Below are 13,825 nucleotides of genomic sequence, written 5' to 3'. Positions count from 1 at the left end.
TTTCTCAACCACTTGATTTCCATGTTTTTCTTTGTGTAGATTCCTTGGATGAAGCCAAATTGCAAAGGTTCCAAGGTTCAGCAAACACACACATTTGCTTAAGTGGGTGTGAGGCTTAAACTGGTGCCTGCCCAATTTAAACGCATCGTTTGTCCCTTTTGAAATTAAAAAGGTTGTCATATTTAATTAAATCTTCATTTGCAGTTCAGGCGAGCAATTATCTTTGGTGGCTGGACACATTATCTTATTAAAAGTTGTTAAATCTTTCCATCTGTCTGTCTTTGAAAGTTAAATTCATATTTTAATCTTTCAATGTGCTGACTATGACAATGACAATTCTCAGATTTTATCTTCCCTCTTCTTTCGTATGCTTGCCTTTTGTGCATGAGTCATATTTATCCATTGCAATCTGTGAAGTCATTGGTTTTAAAAACAACATGCCGGTTATCATGAGGTTTGTTTGTAACCATCGGCCTTCCCACTGTGCTGTCATGTGAGTGTGTTTCTGCTGGCAAACATGAGACCTGCGGACTAATAAACCGTTAGCTGTTGCTTTTTGCTATATTTTGTAATGTGATTACTATAATCTTGTTAAATATATATATATATATATATATATATATATATATATATACCCACAACTGTGATAATGCAGATTTGGTAAGAACTCTTTTTTTTTTTTTTTTTTTAATTTTTTTTATTTTTCATATTACAACATACAATGCCACTGCAAAAAGATTATCAGGGAGACTTGAAACAAATTCTGCCTTTACAAATATGATAGAAAAGGTGAAAATTGAGAATATCAAAGTGATTTCATAGTAAAAAAAAAAAAAAAACACCAAGGCACTGACAAAGAAAAATGTATAAAAAGCAAGTTGCTGCAGAGAATTTGTTGTTTGATTAACCCACATGAAAATACAGTACTTTGAGTATATGACTAGAGTGAGGTAAGCATCTGTGAGCGATGCACAGTGCTTTCCATGTCTGCAGTGTATCTTTTAAAGACCCCATGAAATGTTAACTCAGTGTCACTTGAAATATGGCTCAGAGGTATTAATATGTAAGAAACATGATTGTAGATAAACATACTGTCACCATATTTACTGTTATTTCACTGTATTGGATTGTCTTTACTGTACCTTTTTGGAAGCATACTGACTAACGTTTTATGAAATATACTCCTGCTGTGGCACCTCTAGCTTTCCCGGTTTTTCTCTACATCTTCACAGTCTATGCGACAGCTGAGTACTCAAAGAAAGTCTTATTTTTTATTTTATAGGGTCTTTAAAGTCTGACAACCCTCAACAAACACTTCTAGTGCCAGAAGACCATTACAGAATTACACAGGTGAACACTCACAGACACATGCAAAAATGCATACTCTAGCATACAGATACCATGATGAGATGGAGAGGATGAGAACCTGGAAAAAGCAGACTCAAGCAAATAGAAAAGTGCAATGAAAAATGAAGTGCATCTCAACTTTAGGGTAAGCTGAGAAAAAAAATATTCAGTCCATATATCTTTCAGCAATTCAGGCAGTAAAAAAGTATGTAGTGAATTGTTTATACCAACTAAAAAATAAATTAATTAAAAATTGTGCCCTGGCCGAGTCTGTCTGCATCTCTGCACTCCACTTTGTCGTGCACGTGTTATTATGCACCGCTCACATCCTCAGTGGCAAAGGGATCAAGGCTATGACCGTTCCGTATAACTCCCAGTCCTTTGACATGAATGGGAGAGTGGTTCCTCACATCCAAACGCCAGCTCTTCCATCTCAACTCACTCCATCTACCATAACTTCTCTTTTGTCCTCAGAATATTCCTTCATGATGCCTTCGTTCCCATCCCAATTTGCCTCCCTCGCAGTCCTTCCCATCTTCCCCCTGTCTGCTCTTCATGTCGTTACATCTTGCGAATGACCAGAACAGTGGTGAGAACGCCAGCCAAGAAAACTCCCACCGTCTGCCAAGTGGGAGTACCAAAGTGGGAACGAATTCCCTCCTAAAAAAAAGAACAAAAAAGAAATGCTAACAGTTGTCATCACAGCCACTACAAGTGGAGATTATGTGTTGATTGATGTGTTGAAATATGAATGTCAAAACAATTGGTATTTAGCGTCCAAGTCAACAACACCAACACTTTAGTTTTTTTTTTTTTGTTTTTTTTTAAATATCGGTAGCATCAGTGCAGCTTGATACCTCACCGTGTAACTCTAATTCTAATGAACCCTCAGCCTGTGTTTTTCAATTCCTGAAACAAGTAAAGTTGCAGTCATGCTCATAGGACTGCAGCTAAATATAGAACAGAACGCATACCTTTCTATTTGTTGTTACAACAGGACAAACATAAAACTTTGTTTATCTAATTTGAAATCGTAACTTGTAACTCAGGGCTCAAGTATAAAAACTTTCAACGCATACAGTGGCTCATGGAAACGAGATAAAAAAAAAAAAGGAGCAGAAAAAGATACAAGTTTTGTTCAAACTCCAGAAAGTGTCAAAGTGCTCTTGAAGAAATAGTGCATCTACAGTGAGATCCATAAGTATTTGGACAATGACACAATATTCATCATTTTGCCCTTGTACTCCACCACAGTGGATTTGGAATGGAGTAATCAAGACGTGACTGAAGTGCAGACTTTCAGCTTTAATTTTAGGGGCTGAACAAAAATATGACATTAACCGTTTAGGAATGACAGCCAGTTTTAGACATCGTCAACCCATTTTCAGAGGCTCAAAAGTCACTGGACACTTGACTGAAAAGCAGCTTCATGGCTTATTCCATGACAAATTAAGAAAATACAAGGTCTGAAGTTCATTCCAAGTGTTTGCATTTGGTAGCTGTTTCTCAGAACCCTCAACATGTGATCCAAAGAGGTGTCTATGCAAGTGAAGCAGGCCATCATTAGGCTCAAAAAGCAAATAAGATCTATCAGACAGACAGCAACTTTAGGAGCAGCCAAGTCAACAACTTTGTATTTCCTGAAAAAGAAGGTATGCACTGGTAAGCTCGGCAACACCAAAAGGCCTGGAAGACCACAGAGGACATATAAAGTGGATGACTGAAAAGTCTTTCCCTGGTGAAGAGAAACCCCTTCACAATATCTAAGGAAGTCAGAAACACTCTGGATTAGGTAGGCAAATCATTATCCAAATCTACAGTCAAGAGACGTTTGTGAGAAAATAAATACAGAGGGTGTACAGCAAGGTGCTAACCACTGGTGTCACTCAAGAACAGGAAGGCCAGATTAGACTTTGCAAAAAAAAAAAAAAAAAAATCTACAAAGCCTGCCCAGTTCTGGAACAAGGTTCTTGGGACAGATGAAATTAAGATTAACTTGTACCAGAAAGATGGGAAGAGAAAAGGGTGGAGAATGAAAGGAACAGCTCATGACCCAAATCAGAGCACATCATCTGTCCAGCATGGTGGAGGCAGTGTTATGGCATGGGCAGGAAGACCCACAAACAAGCAGTAACTGAAGTAAAGGCTTGGCAGAGCGTCTCAAGGAAGGAAACTCAGAATTTGGTGATGATGTCCAAGGGTTCCAGACTTCAGGCAGGCATAGACTGCAAAGGATTTTTCTCCAAATACTGAATATAATCCTTTTTAACTGTACTTATGTGTGTTATGTATAGTTTGTCCAATGATTTTGAGCCTCTGAAAATGGGGTGACAATTTATAAAACTGGCTGTGATTCCTAAATGGTTAATGCAATATTTTTGTTCAACCCCTTAAGTTAAAGCTGAAAGTCTGCACTTCAGTCACGTCTTGATTACTCCATTTCAAATCCACTGTGGTGGTGTGCAAGGGCAAATTTATGAATATTGTGTCACTGTCCAAATACTTATGGACCTAACTGTATAAAGAGAAATGGAGCTCCAGGCAAATCAGGGCTTTCTTGTATCAGGAGGGAAGGAAAGATGCTAAAAATTAATAGCCCTGAAGAAGACTTGTGGTCCAAACTGGTTGGCTTTTTAACTCTATGACATGCCACTTCCAACAAACACACTAATTCTTTTCATCCTGATGCAAGAATGCATGACATTTTGCACAGAACCGCCCGGAGCTCCTTTTTCTCTCTACATAAGGTTCCTGTTTACCTGTCAGTGCTTATACAAAGTTTTTATATTTAAAAAAAAATGCAGTCAGAATGGAATATCTGTTTTTTCATGGTATTGAATCAAGCACTGAGAACTGCGGAATATTCCTGGTAGTGGTATTAAGTGCCAGTAGTCTGATAATGTGATGTTCCAGGTTTAAAGTTGGCTCCTTACCCAGCCACCTTGATCCCTGATCCAGTTGATCACGTTTTCTCGCAGGTAGTCCATGGTCCAAGAAATAATGGTTCTGATGATATCGGGAACTTGGGTCACCACAGCCTTGGAAAGGAAGAATGGGATAAATGTCAGTGTTTTGGATGCATGCTATTAAAATCATCATTATTTAATGTGGCTGTGTTGAAGGGAGTGGGAAAACAAGACTGCTTTCACTCACTTTGATTACCAGGCGACAGGCAAAGTAGAAGAGTGCCACCACCCTGCCCCAGTTGAACTTTCCATCAGAAAAGATCTCAATGGCAACTTTCATGAAAACGTCTTTTGTCGGGATGAGCGCAGAATCATTTATCATGCTGGGGAGAAAAAAAGAGAGGGACAAGCAACAGATCAGCAATAAGACTGACCACAACAGGCTAAGTGCACCGAAAATCATGACTCTGATGAAAATCCGATGCAGTCGAATACCTCTGGAGCTGTACATTGCCATCCAGCTCATCTCCAATCTGCTGCAGGCACTGAGCAAGCTTCTTGTGGTTTGGGTCACACAGCTCTCCCACATCCAGCTGTGCCCGGGTCACTACAGCGTTGCTGTCACCATGCCGACGGACCCGCTCATAGATGAAACTGTACATAGGAAGACAGTTATAATTAGTTGGAACTGCGTATTTGCGCAAGTCAATATGACGCAAGCCGAGTGTATAAATACTTACTCCTTTAGCAAAACAGTTCCCACTTCCAGTATCTGCTCTTTACTAGTCCCTGAAATAGAAAGGTTTTGTATGACAAAGTGTTAATGTCCTTCTGAAACTGACAACACAATATTCAACAACCGCGTCTGACTCAAAGCTGGGTGTAACACTTCCTGTCAGCTTCAAATTTACTGACATTTTCTTTATCAACTGGAGTCAGTTTGACCCCAGCAATTTAAAACTCCAGAAAAATATAATAAAAAATGTTACCCAAGTTTATAAGTCAGGTTACTTGGGGTGTCTTGTTCACTAGATAACAGCCCTTTAGATGAAACATAACCTCATCCACTACATCTCTCTTACACATCAAAGCTCTTGTGGGAATCATGTTTTTCCCTCCAAAATGTCACATTAACTATCAACCACTACAGGAGCGCTTATGTTAGTCGAGGGCCCGAAAGCACAATTCATTTTTTTTTTTTACACTACAAATGTCATGTTATAGTTCCCAAATGTCATCCAGAACAACTGAAACAAATGTGTGTAAAATGCTGATATTTGTTTTATACAGTTAAAACTGCCTGGGGTCATACAAAATGTGTACAAGACAGAGAAAAGATATCCTCATGTTAATTTTATGTTTACTCACTAAAAAAAAAACAAAAAACAAAAATGGGTTAATGAAGCTGCGCTACGTAGAGTAAAATAAGATAATGAAAATATTCTGCTTTTTTTTGTCAAATATTACATTTGTTCATTAATTAAGGTATACTTTGGTACTTCTCTCGTTTGTATTGGATCTGGCAGCTGTTTCTGAAAATTACTGGAAGCCGTCAAACTCAATTAAGAGCGCGTAAAACCTCTCTGTGTTAATTAGTCCAAGTTAGATAACACCGTGATTAGATAACGTCAAGGCAGTCAGCTAGCCTCAAACACCGACCGGCATCGACATCGTGGAAGTGATACGCTGCCGCCTACTCATATCCATCCATTTTTGTTTTTCTCTGGGATTTGTCAAGGCATGTTAGCTAGCTGTAAGTCACAGCTACGCGGCTCTAGCTAAGTTTCCTGACAGCCAACAACTGCTGTCAGGAAGATGCTAACGTTTAGCTGCGGTGCTAACGTCACTTCAGCTAGCCTCGCCGTTAATAAACACACAAAACAAGCAACAACAACAAAGACAAGGATCAACGTCAAGTGTAAAAGTGCCAAAATATCTGTGTGGCTGTCACGGTGAGTTTAAGTGGATAATCAATGAATACTCACCGCTATTAGCACCTGGTTCACCTCCTCCCATCGGCGATGCCATCTTGTTGCTTGTTTGGCCGCTGCTTCCGCACTGTCACGTGACCCGGTGTCATTTGTTTATGGCAACCGGAGGCTCGCGCACCTCCTCGCGTTACACAGCTCGTCGTGTTGGTATTTACCTATCTATGGCCTGTGGAAAAGATGTTAAAATAGTATATACATAACAGTAGCGCTGAATGATATACCGTGATCATGTCGTGATATAGATGTGAACGTGCGTGTTATTAATGTCTCAAAAAGCGACGACAAGGACGATACCACATACACTGATTGGTCTGTTCTGATCAATAAGATACTTTGTGGAGTAAATGCATTTAAATATCCATTTGGTATTATTATGCTTTTTTCCATGGTCATGTCCTATATCATGACGCTGTCGAGATATTTGGCATTAATAGTTTTGTCCATGTGGTGCAGCCACAATTAACGACATTTTCTCAGATATTACTCTTTTCCATAGAGACGTTATATTTGGTTGCTGTGTTGTTTATAGTAACTAACATGAGCATGTATTTTTTTTTCTCATTAATTAAATTTTCCTTCAGGCCAAATTCCACATTTAAAATTTACAACAAAATAATGGAACAAAATATGTCAATTACTTATTCCTCATTATAATCAATGTACGCAATATTTTCAGAGTTTTTAAGTGAGCTTATTGTCATACAGGACAGTCGCATTATTTATTATTATTATTTTTTAAATTAAATTTATTTTATTTGTTTTCTTCTTTTTATGTATTTTTTTTTTTTTTAATTGCTTAGGGTTAGGGTTTTGGTTGGAATTCTCTCTCTTGCTCTTTTTCACTACCATATGTTCTATTGTCTATTGCTTCATATATTTGTAAGCAAAGTTATCATCTTCTTTATTTATGACTTTAAATAAAGATTTAAAAAGTAAAGCATGTTATATTTTGTAGATCCGGCACCACTCAAACCCAAAGTTTAGGGCAAAAAAAGTTTGAATTTAAACTAAAATATAAAGATAAGTTAGTACGCAATATGGGTGAGAGATTTGTGTAATTATCAAGAAATTTGACAGAAATAACACTTTAAAGTCTTTTCCCCTGCTTTTTCCCCCCTGTAAACGTCACTTCCTGTCCCTCGCGGTCTTCCGGCCGTCGCGCGCATGCACAGGCCTCTTTACGACTCGGCTGGCAAAGATGGCGGATGCACAAGTATGTTGGGGGAAACGGCGTGGTGAATTAAAATCGTTATTTTTACCCTTTATCACACACAAAACACAGCGTTTACGAAGTCTATACGGTTACACAACAAATAAACAAGACACGAGGCCGTTTCCAGGCAGCGCGAGGCTTTTAGTAACTGAAAGGGTGTGATGGCTGCTTTCCGCGTGCAATGCAGAAGTAATGCTAGCTAGTTTAGCCGGTTAGCAGTCGGCTAGCGGTGCCACAAACTAGGCCTTATTTTAAAATGTGGCTGTCACTACCGCATGTATACAGCGAAACAGATTTTCTCGTCTGTTTTTATCCTCCAAGCAACGAATGATGAGTTGTCTTTTCTCGCAGGAGTTGCTCTGGACAACAAAAAAGGGCCTTGGCCGATTAAAACCGATGTATCGTAGTGTCGTCTCGCCACCGTAGGAGATGTTTCTGACCCAGCAGCATCTTAAAACTTTCTCTCTGACCTGTTTCTGTGCTTGGTTTTTTAGACCGAGAGGGCTTATCAGAAGCAGCCCACCATCTTCCAGAACAAGAAGCGTGTTCTGGTCACTGAAGGTGGCAAGGAGGCGAAGGAAAAGCTCCCTCGCTACCACAAGAGTGTCGGGCTGGGCTTCAAAACCCCAAGAGAGGTAATCAGTTCTCCTGCTGCCTTGAAGTATACTGACTTCTTTCCTGGACAGTAATTTAAACCACCAGAAAATGATTTATAATAGTGTTACTCGTGTCTTCAAGTTAAGTCCTTGAAGTAAAACACAACCTCCCCCTCTAGCCCTGTTGTACATTAAACTTATTGTAGGTGTCATGATTTTCCCTCCCCAATATTACTTTAACTATCAGTGGTGAAACTTCATGTATGGTCATGTTTGAGGGCTCTAAAGCAGTGGGAAGTTACTAGAAGATTATAAGTCGCATCTCATAGTTCCTTAGTGTCATCCCAAGTAACTGAATTTATGTAAAATTTGTTTCTTTTGTCTTATACAGTCCTAAAAACTGTTAGATTGAAGCCAAAGAAACGCCAGTGTGTAAAAGACATTGAAAACATCATTTTAATTTTGTTTGCCCACTTCCCCTTGTCCCCATTAAATTAGGAAAAGTCATGAAATGTAAAGCAAAAAGTGTTGTCAATCATGTTAGAGACGTTAAACACTGAATGGGCAGAAATTGATCCCAGAGATAACAGGAGGGTTAAGACGGTTCAGAAGATGTAGAAATTTATAGATTGTAACTGGTTGATTTTTATTTATTTTTGTGGAGCTGCAAATGATGTCATTTCTCACGATGGTCTTCCAAGCCTGCCAGGTTCTGACGACACTGCCTAATGGCAACACTGATGCAGTCAAATAAAATGCAACCCTTAAAACTGCACTGAACACTTGTATATATTGTTGGAGGAAGGAATTAATTTTTGTCCCTTTTTCCACTCCAGGCTATTGATGGCACTTACATTGACAAGAAATGCCCCTTCACCGGAAATGTCTCTATCCGTGGCCGTATCCTCTCTGGTGAGTTTTGCAGGACTGAACCACACAGTTATCAGTACTGACCCCCTCCTTGTGTTGTCGCTGGTCTGCAAATGATGTTTTTTCTCACGATGGTCTTCCAAGCCTGCTTGGTTTTGACGACACTGCCTAATGGCATCACTGATGTAGTCCTGTGACAGTATCGGTTTCTTTAAGTGCAGCGTAAATCTGTTTTCCCAAATACTCCAGTGTTTCGATGACTTTCCTTATATTTACTTTAAAACACATAAGCAGCACACTGTACTTTGGCAATTAAATTGTTTCTCTGACCTGTGTTTGTATTGTAAAGGTGTGGTGACCAAAATGAAGATGCAGAGGACCATTGTTATCAGACGTGACTACCTGCATTACATCCGCAAGTACAACCGCTTTGAGAAGAGGCACAAGAACCTGTCTGTCCATCTGTCACCTGCCTTCAGGTACCAGGCCTTTTCCCAACAGGCTTTCTGTAGTGCCTCCTAAATGTCAGTTTTTGAAGATGAAGCTTTTCAGACCTAAAGTGCTGAGAAACATATCAAACATTGTGGTAAAACACTGATGGTATAGCTAATCTTTGTCCCCATGCAGTGATATCGAGCTTCATTGTGAAGCTGTAACTCATAAAATTTCAACTGAGTTTCTATTTACACAGTTGTATGTTATGGAAAAGTAAATGGGCAGCAAGACTGTTTTCTGCATTGTAATATCTATCATTCTCAGACTTCCCAGTAATGGATGTTTTTGCTGTAGGGACTGCTGCAAATGATGTTTTTTCTCACGATGGTCTTCCAAGCTCACGTAGCTTTGACGACACTGCCTAATGGCAACACTGATGCAGCTTAGCTTTACCCCTGTTTCTCAAACATATATAAATAATAATAAATATGTCGACTTGGTCATGCAAAATGTTGTCAGACTCAAGAACCCCTTCCTTAAAAAAAACTCTTGCCGTCTTTTCTGTGCAGAGATGTCACAGTTGGAGACATTGTGACCGTCGGAGAATGCCGACCACTCAGCAAGACCGTGAGGTTCAACGTCCTCAAAGTGACAAAGGCTGCTGGAGCCAAGAAGCAGTTCCAAAAGTTTTAGATGTGGCTGCGGACAGGAAAGCTGCTTCTGGCTGACTTGTTTCATTGTCAAAATAAAGGAAACATTGTATAAATTCCTCTTTCTGCCATTTGTCTTTATTCCGTCTGAAATACGCAGCTGTCATCTCCTTTGGTCAGAATGGGCCGTGTAAGCAGTAGATTTTTTTTTTCCTTCAACCCCAAGTTTTAGTGGGTAAAAGCAATATTTTAAAGCTGCAACAGTTTTAGTCATTTTTTAAATTTTTTTTTTATTTCCAATTTCTGTGATTGCAGCTTCTTGAATGTGAATATTTTCTGGTTTCTTTAGTTTACTCTATGAAAGTAAACTAAATATCTTTGGGTTGTGGACTGTTGACTTTGATTAAGAATATTGACAATGAGTGAAATTAATCGTTAGCTTCAGCTTTGCTTGGGGCAATATTTAGTGTTTAAAACCTACTTGAAAGCTGAAATGCTTTTGATCTTAGACTGCAGTATTTACTCGATTAAAACACTGGAAGGAAAGTCTCATTTGAAGTTTCTTTTTAAGTAATATGTGGGTTGTAGTGTAAAAATTTGTAAACACAGTCTTAAAATTCTCTCATCCATGGAGTAGTTGCATAACTGCCTTTAGGTGAGACAACCTGAAAATCTTAATTAGCAAATTCCTTCATGTGGTGGTACTGAAAAGGCAAACATCAGTAGCATCAGTATAAAATGTCTGATGGAGCTACCTGTTATCCCATGGTCCTTAGTTAGGGCCACAAATCTTGAAACAGTGAGTTCTTTAACAGAAACCACCTGATGTGGAGGGAAAGAAGTGTGGCCAGTGCAAAGATATGCTGCTGTTTTTTTGGCCCACCTCATTGCATTTAATGACACATTGCACTTTCATGTGTGGAATAGTCCCTGATAAGTCTGCTTGAATGAAAAGCAGTGTCATTCTGTTTTGTAAAGTTAAAATGAACAGCACTGAGCTACAGCTGTTCTTCTATTAAAGGCTGCCCATCCAGAAATGTTTGAGTAATTTGTCCAAAATACTGTGGAAGTTACCATCTGCATTTGCTCCAGTGTCTCTGAATGTCTGCTCCACATCTTACAGACAAAAAACCTCCGCAAATGTTTCTTCACCTAAGTGGACTGACTCATTGAAATCTCTGCAGCTGGAGTTGGAATCTGTGCTGCTTGTTACAATCAGTTACAAGCTTTTTTCAAAACTCCTCATACAACTCTGCATCAGCATGCCCACAGTTAACTTCACACCTAAAATGTATGAGGGATACTAAAACACTACACCCGTTTGAACATGACATCAGTCCACCGAAACACAGCCACTGGTTTTCTCCCAGCAACTCTATTGGTCATAACACAATGAGCTGTGAGATTATTAATAAATATCAGTAACCTATAGCAGATGCACTATTCTGTCAATTACTGAAGTGTTTACTTACAAGTATTGCTTTGTTTTTTGGCTGGTATAGAACAGTATAGATTTTTTTTTTTTTTTTTTTTAACTTTACAAAACAGAATGACACCTTTATAAAGTGCACTGAATGCTACTGAAGTGAGTTGAACAAATGCTGTAGTAAAGCTTTCAGTGATGCTTTATTTTTTCTAAGGTAATTTAAAGTACATAATACGAAAAGTAATAGAATAGAAAATTCATCTACTGTGGTACAGTAACACACACACACACGCACAAGGTCAACTTTATGGTGCCACATGTTCTCATCAACATCACATCCTTATTTCTGTTTTGCAACGGTCTATTTCCACACTGAGTCATGTCACAGACTTTGGCTGAAATGTCGAGGAGACAAAGACATGGAAAATTATTCAGCTTGGTTGACAGAGCGCTGCTGTGCTAACTGTGTGAAAAAGTGAACTCATTGAGAAATGCTTATAACGGATTAAAAAAAAAAAAAAAGCAACTAAAGTATGCAGGAGAATTCTCATTTTCTTCTCAATTCTCAACACATTGAGACTGCATTTTGAAGGCACTGGCTACCAGCTTTGTTGGCAACAAGGCTGAATTAGAGCAACATAAATGGCCTAAATTTGCAAATCTGTGAAAAGTATGAATAACAGAATGTAGAACAAACATTTGCTGGTAACCTCATTTACCTGCAAACACAAAACAGGAGATCTCAGACAGAAAATTGTAAGCAATTATGTTATGCAAGACATATGCAAGAAGCATATGCAAGAAGTCAGGGGGTGGACAAACTTGAAGTAGAGCTTGATTTTATTTGTGCTTCTACAATCAAACAGATGGCTCTCTGAAGACCCAGCTGTTCAAATTTTAGCCTCCTTGAACCACAATCCTTTACCTGCTTCCTGCAGTGATCAAACCTACACCTTCAGCTACAAAAAATAATCATCCAAGACAACACTATCAGTTTCAACGTAAAGCAGTATTGGGACACATGACTATCTGCTGGCTGCTTTGGAGCTCAGAAACCAAAATGTGTGTGCAGTTAAAGCTAAGGTCTCTCTGCGACTACTGGCTTGAAATGATCCACTCAGTACATAAGAAACCCAACTGCACTGGGTATTACATAATGCTATAATCAGTATGTATACTATGGGTGTGCTCCCAAACACCATATATCCATTTTGTAAAATCTGAAAATCAACTTTTTATTATATTATATTTTATTTTCATAGAAACTCATGAGGTATATTTGGGTCTAATAATGTTCCAAGATGGGCCAAGATAGGTGTTTTTTCCTTCTGAGATAAACAAGGTGAAACGTTTAGTATCCTTGTGGGAAACTGGGCACTCACAAGAACAACTGAAGGGTAAATTATATTAATTATATCAGATGCCAGTCATCCCCTGTTCACTGAATTTCAGACTCTGCCATCTGGCTCCCGATTTAGGTTCCCACCTGTGAAAAGCAACAGGTATAAATTCTCCTTTATTTCCACAGCCATTTCTATTTTAAACTCCGGTCAGGGGAGGAGTTAACTAGCCCCTACCTGGCAGAGTCTTATAGTTCCGCAGGGTTTAACGTATTTTATGTATTTTATATACCCTATATTTATTATATTCTATATTTAGCACATTTTGCATTTTTGTATCTGTATATTTATGGTAGTGTTATTATTATTCTTTTTTTATCCTGCATCCTGTATATCTATTGTATTGCTATTTATTGACCTGCTGCTGTATCTAGCAGGTGCCTCCTGAATTCGGGTGTGTGTTGTTTGTCTGTGTGTTTGTCATGCTGCAAAACAAATTGCCTCTTTGGGGACATATAACAAATAAAGTTGAAGCTGAAGTTGAAAAAAAAAATGTTATAAAATGTAGCAGAGCAACTAGGCATAAAGCATGCAGCAAACAATTCAAGCACTTGAACAGATCTCAGTATTAGCAAGATGTGCAAAATCAGTATCAGTGATAGTAGAACATACAAGGTAAGGATTGATGTGGCTATCTCCTCTCAGGTTCCCCTCCTCATCATCACCATCCCCCTCGTCCTGGCTGCTGTGGCTGCTCTGTAGTCTTCGTCATGTCTGTCTGCCGCCTCAGCTGAGGCCTCCTGCTGCTTCTGTTATTGTATTGTCTACTACTGTGTTTTCTTGCATTTGTTTTATGACTGTAATGTTCCCTGTAACGACCCCTGTTACACACCTGTTTGGTCAGGAATAGGGTCTCCTCTCTCTGTTGTCCTCATGATTTCTTCCATTTTTCCCAGTCCAGCTGTGTTGTTGTTTTTTGTTAGTTTTTTTCTTGCCCGCTATGAGGATTAAGTCAGGGGGTGTTATGCTGTTTGTTGTAAACATGTGGACA

At 38.9% G+C, this 13,825-nt stretch overlaps 2 protein-coding genes and 3 non-coding genes across 5 annotated transcripts; 4 read left to right on the top strand and 1 right to left on the bottom strand.

Annotated features, from left to right (window-relative positions):
- Nucleotides 1-1,267: 1,267 nt before the first annotated feature.
- LOC115364291 (apoptosis regulator BAX) lies at nucleotides 1,268-6,339 on the bottom strand. The gene is made up of 6 exons (XM_030058788.1): nucleotides 6,239-6,339; nucleotides 4,994-5,042; nucleotides 4,749-4,907; nucleotides 4,501-4,636; nucleotides 4,281-4,385; nucleotides 1,268-2,007 (listed from the first exon to the last, which is right to left on the bottom strand). Exons 1-6 carry the CDS (start codon nucleotides 6,279-6,281, stop codon nucleotides 1,909-1,911), a joined length of 591 nt encoding a protein of 196 aa, XP_029914648.1. The 5' UTR covers nucleotides 6,282-6,339; the 3' UTR covers nucleotides 1,268-1,908.
- Nucleotides 6,340-7,365: 1,026 nt separating this feature from the next.
- rps11 (ribosomal protein S11) lies at nucleotides 7,366-10,127 on the top strand. Its single transcript, XM_030058978.1, has 5 exons — nucleotides 7,366-7,457; nucleotides 7,952-8,092; nucleotides 8,890-8,965; nucleotides 9,273-9,402; nucleotides 9,928-10,127. Exons 1-5 carry the CDS (start codon nucleotides 7,443-7,445, stop codon nucleotides 10,049-10,051), a joined length of 486 nt encoding a protein of 161 aa, XP_029914838.1. The 5' UTR covers nucleotides 7,366-7,442; the 3' UTR covers nucleotides 10,052-10,127.
- LOC115364526 (small nucleolar RNA SNORD35) lies at nucleotides 8,719-8,803 on the top strand. The gene has a single exon (XR_003928702.1). It is a non-coding gene; the product is annotated as a small nucleolar RNA SNORD35 (small nucleolar RNA).
- Nucleotides 9,032-9,116, top strand: LOC115364509 (small nucleolar RNA SNORD35). The gene has a single exon (XR_003928686.1). It is a non-coding gene; the product is annotated as a small nucleolar RNA SNORD35 (small nucleolar RNA).
- Nucleotides 9,720-9,804, top strand: LOC115364525 (small nucleolar RNA SNORD35). The gene has a single exon (XR_003928701.1). It is a non-coding gene; the product is annotated as a small nucleolar RNA SNORD35 (small nucleolar RNA).
- Nucleotides 10,128-13,825: the final 3,698 nt, after the last annotated feature.

The sequence above is a fragment of the Myripristis murdjan genome, chromosome 8, assembly GCF_902150065.1.
Source record: "Myripristis murdjan chromosome 8, fMyrMur1.1, whole genome shotgun sequence".
Lineage (NCBI taxonomy): Eukaryota > Metazoa > Chordata > Actinopteri > Holocentriformes > Holocentridae > Myripristis > Myripristis murdjan.
Note: the sequence above shows the minus strand (reverse complement) of the source record. Positions and strands in the feature narration are given on the sequence as shown.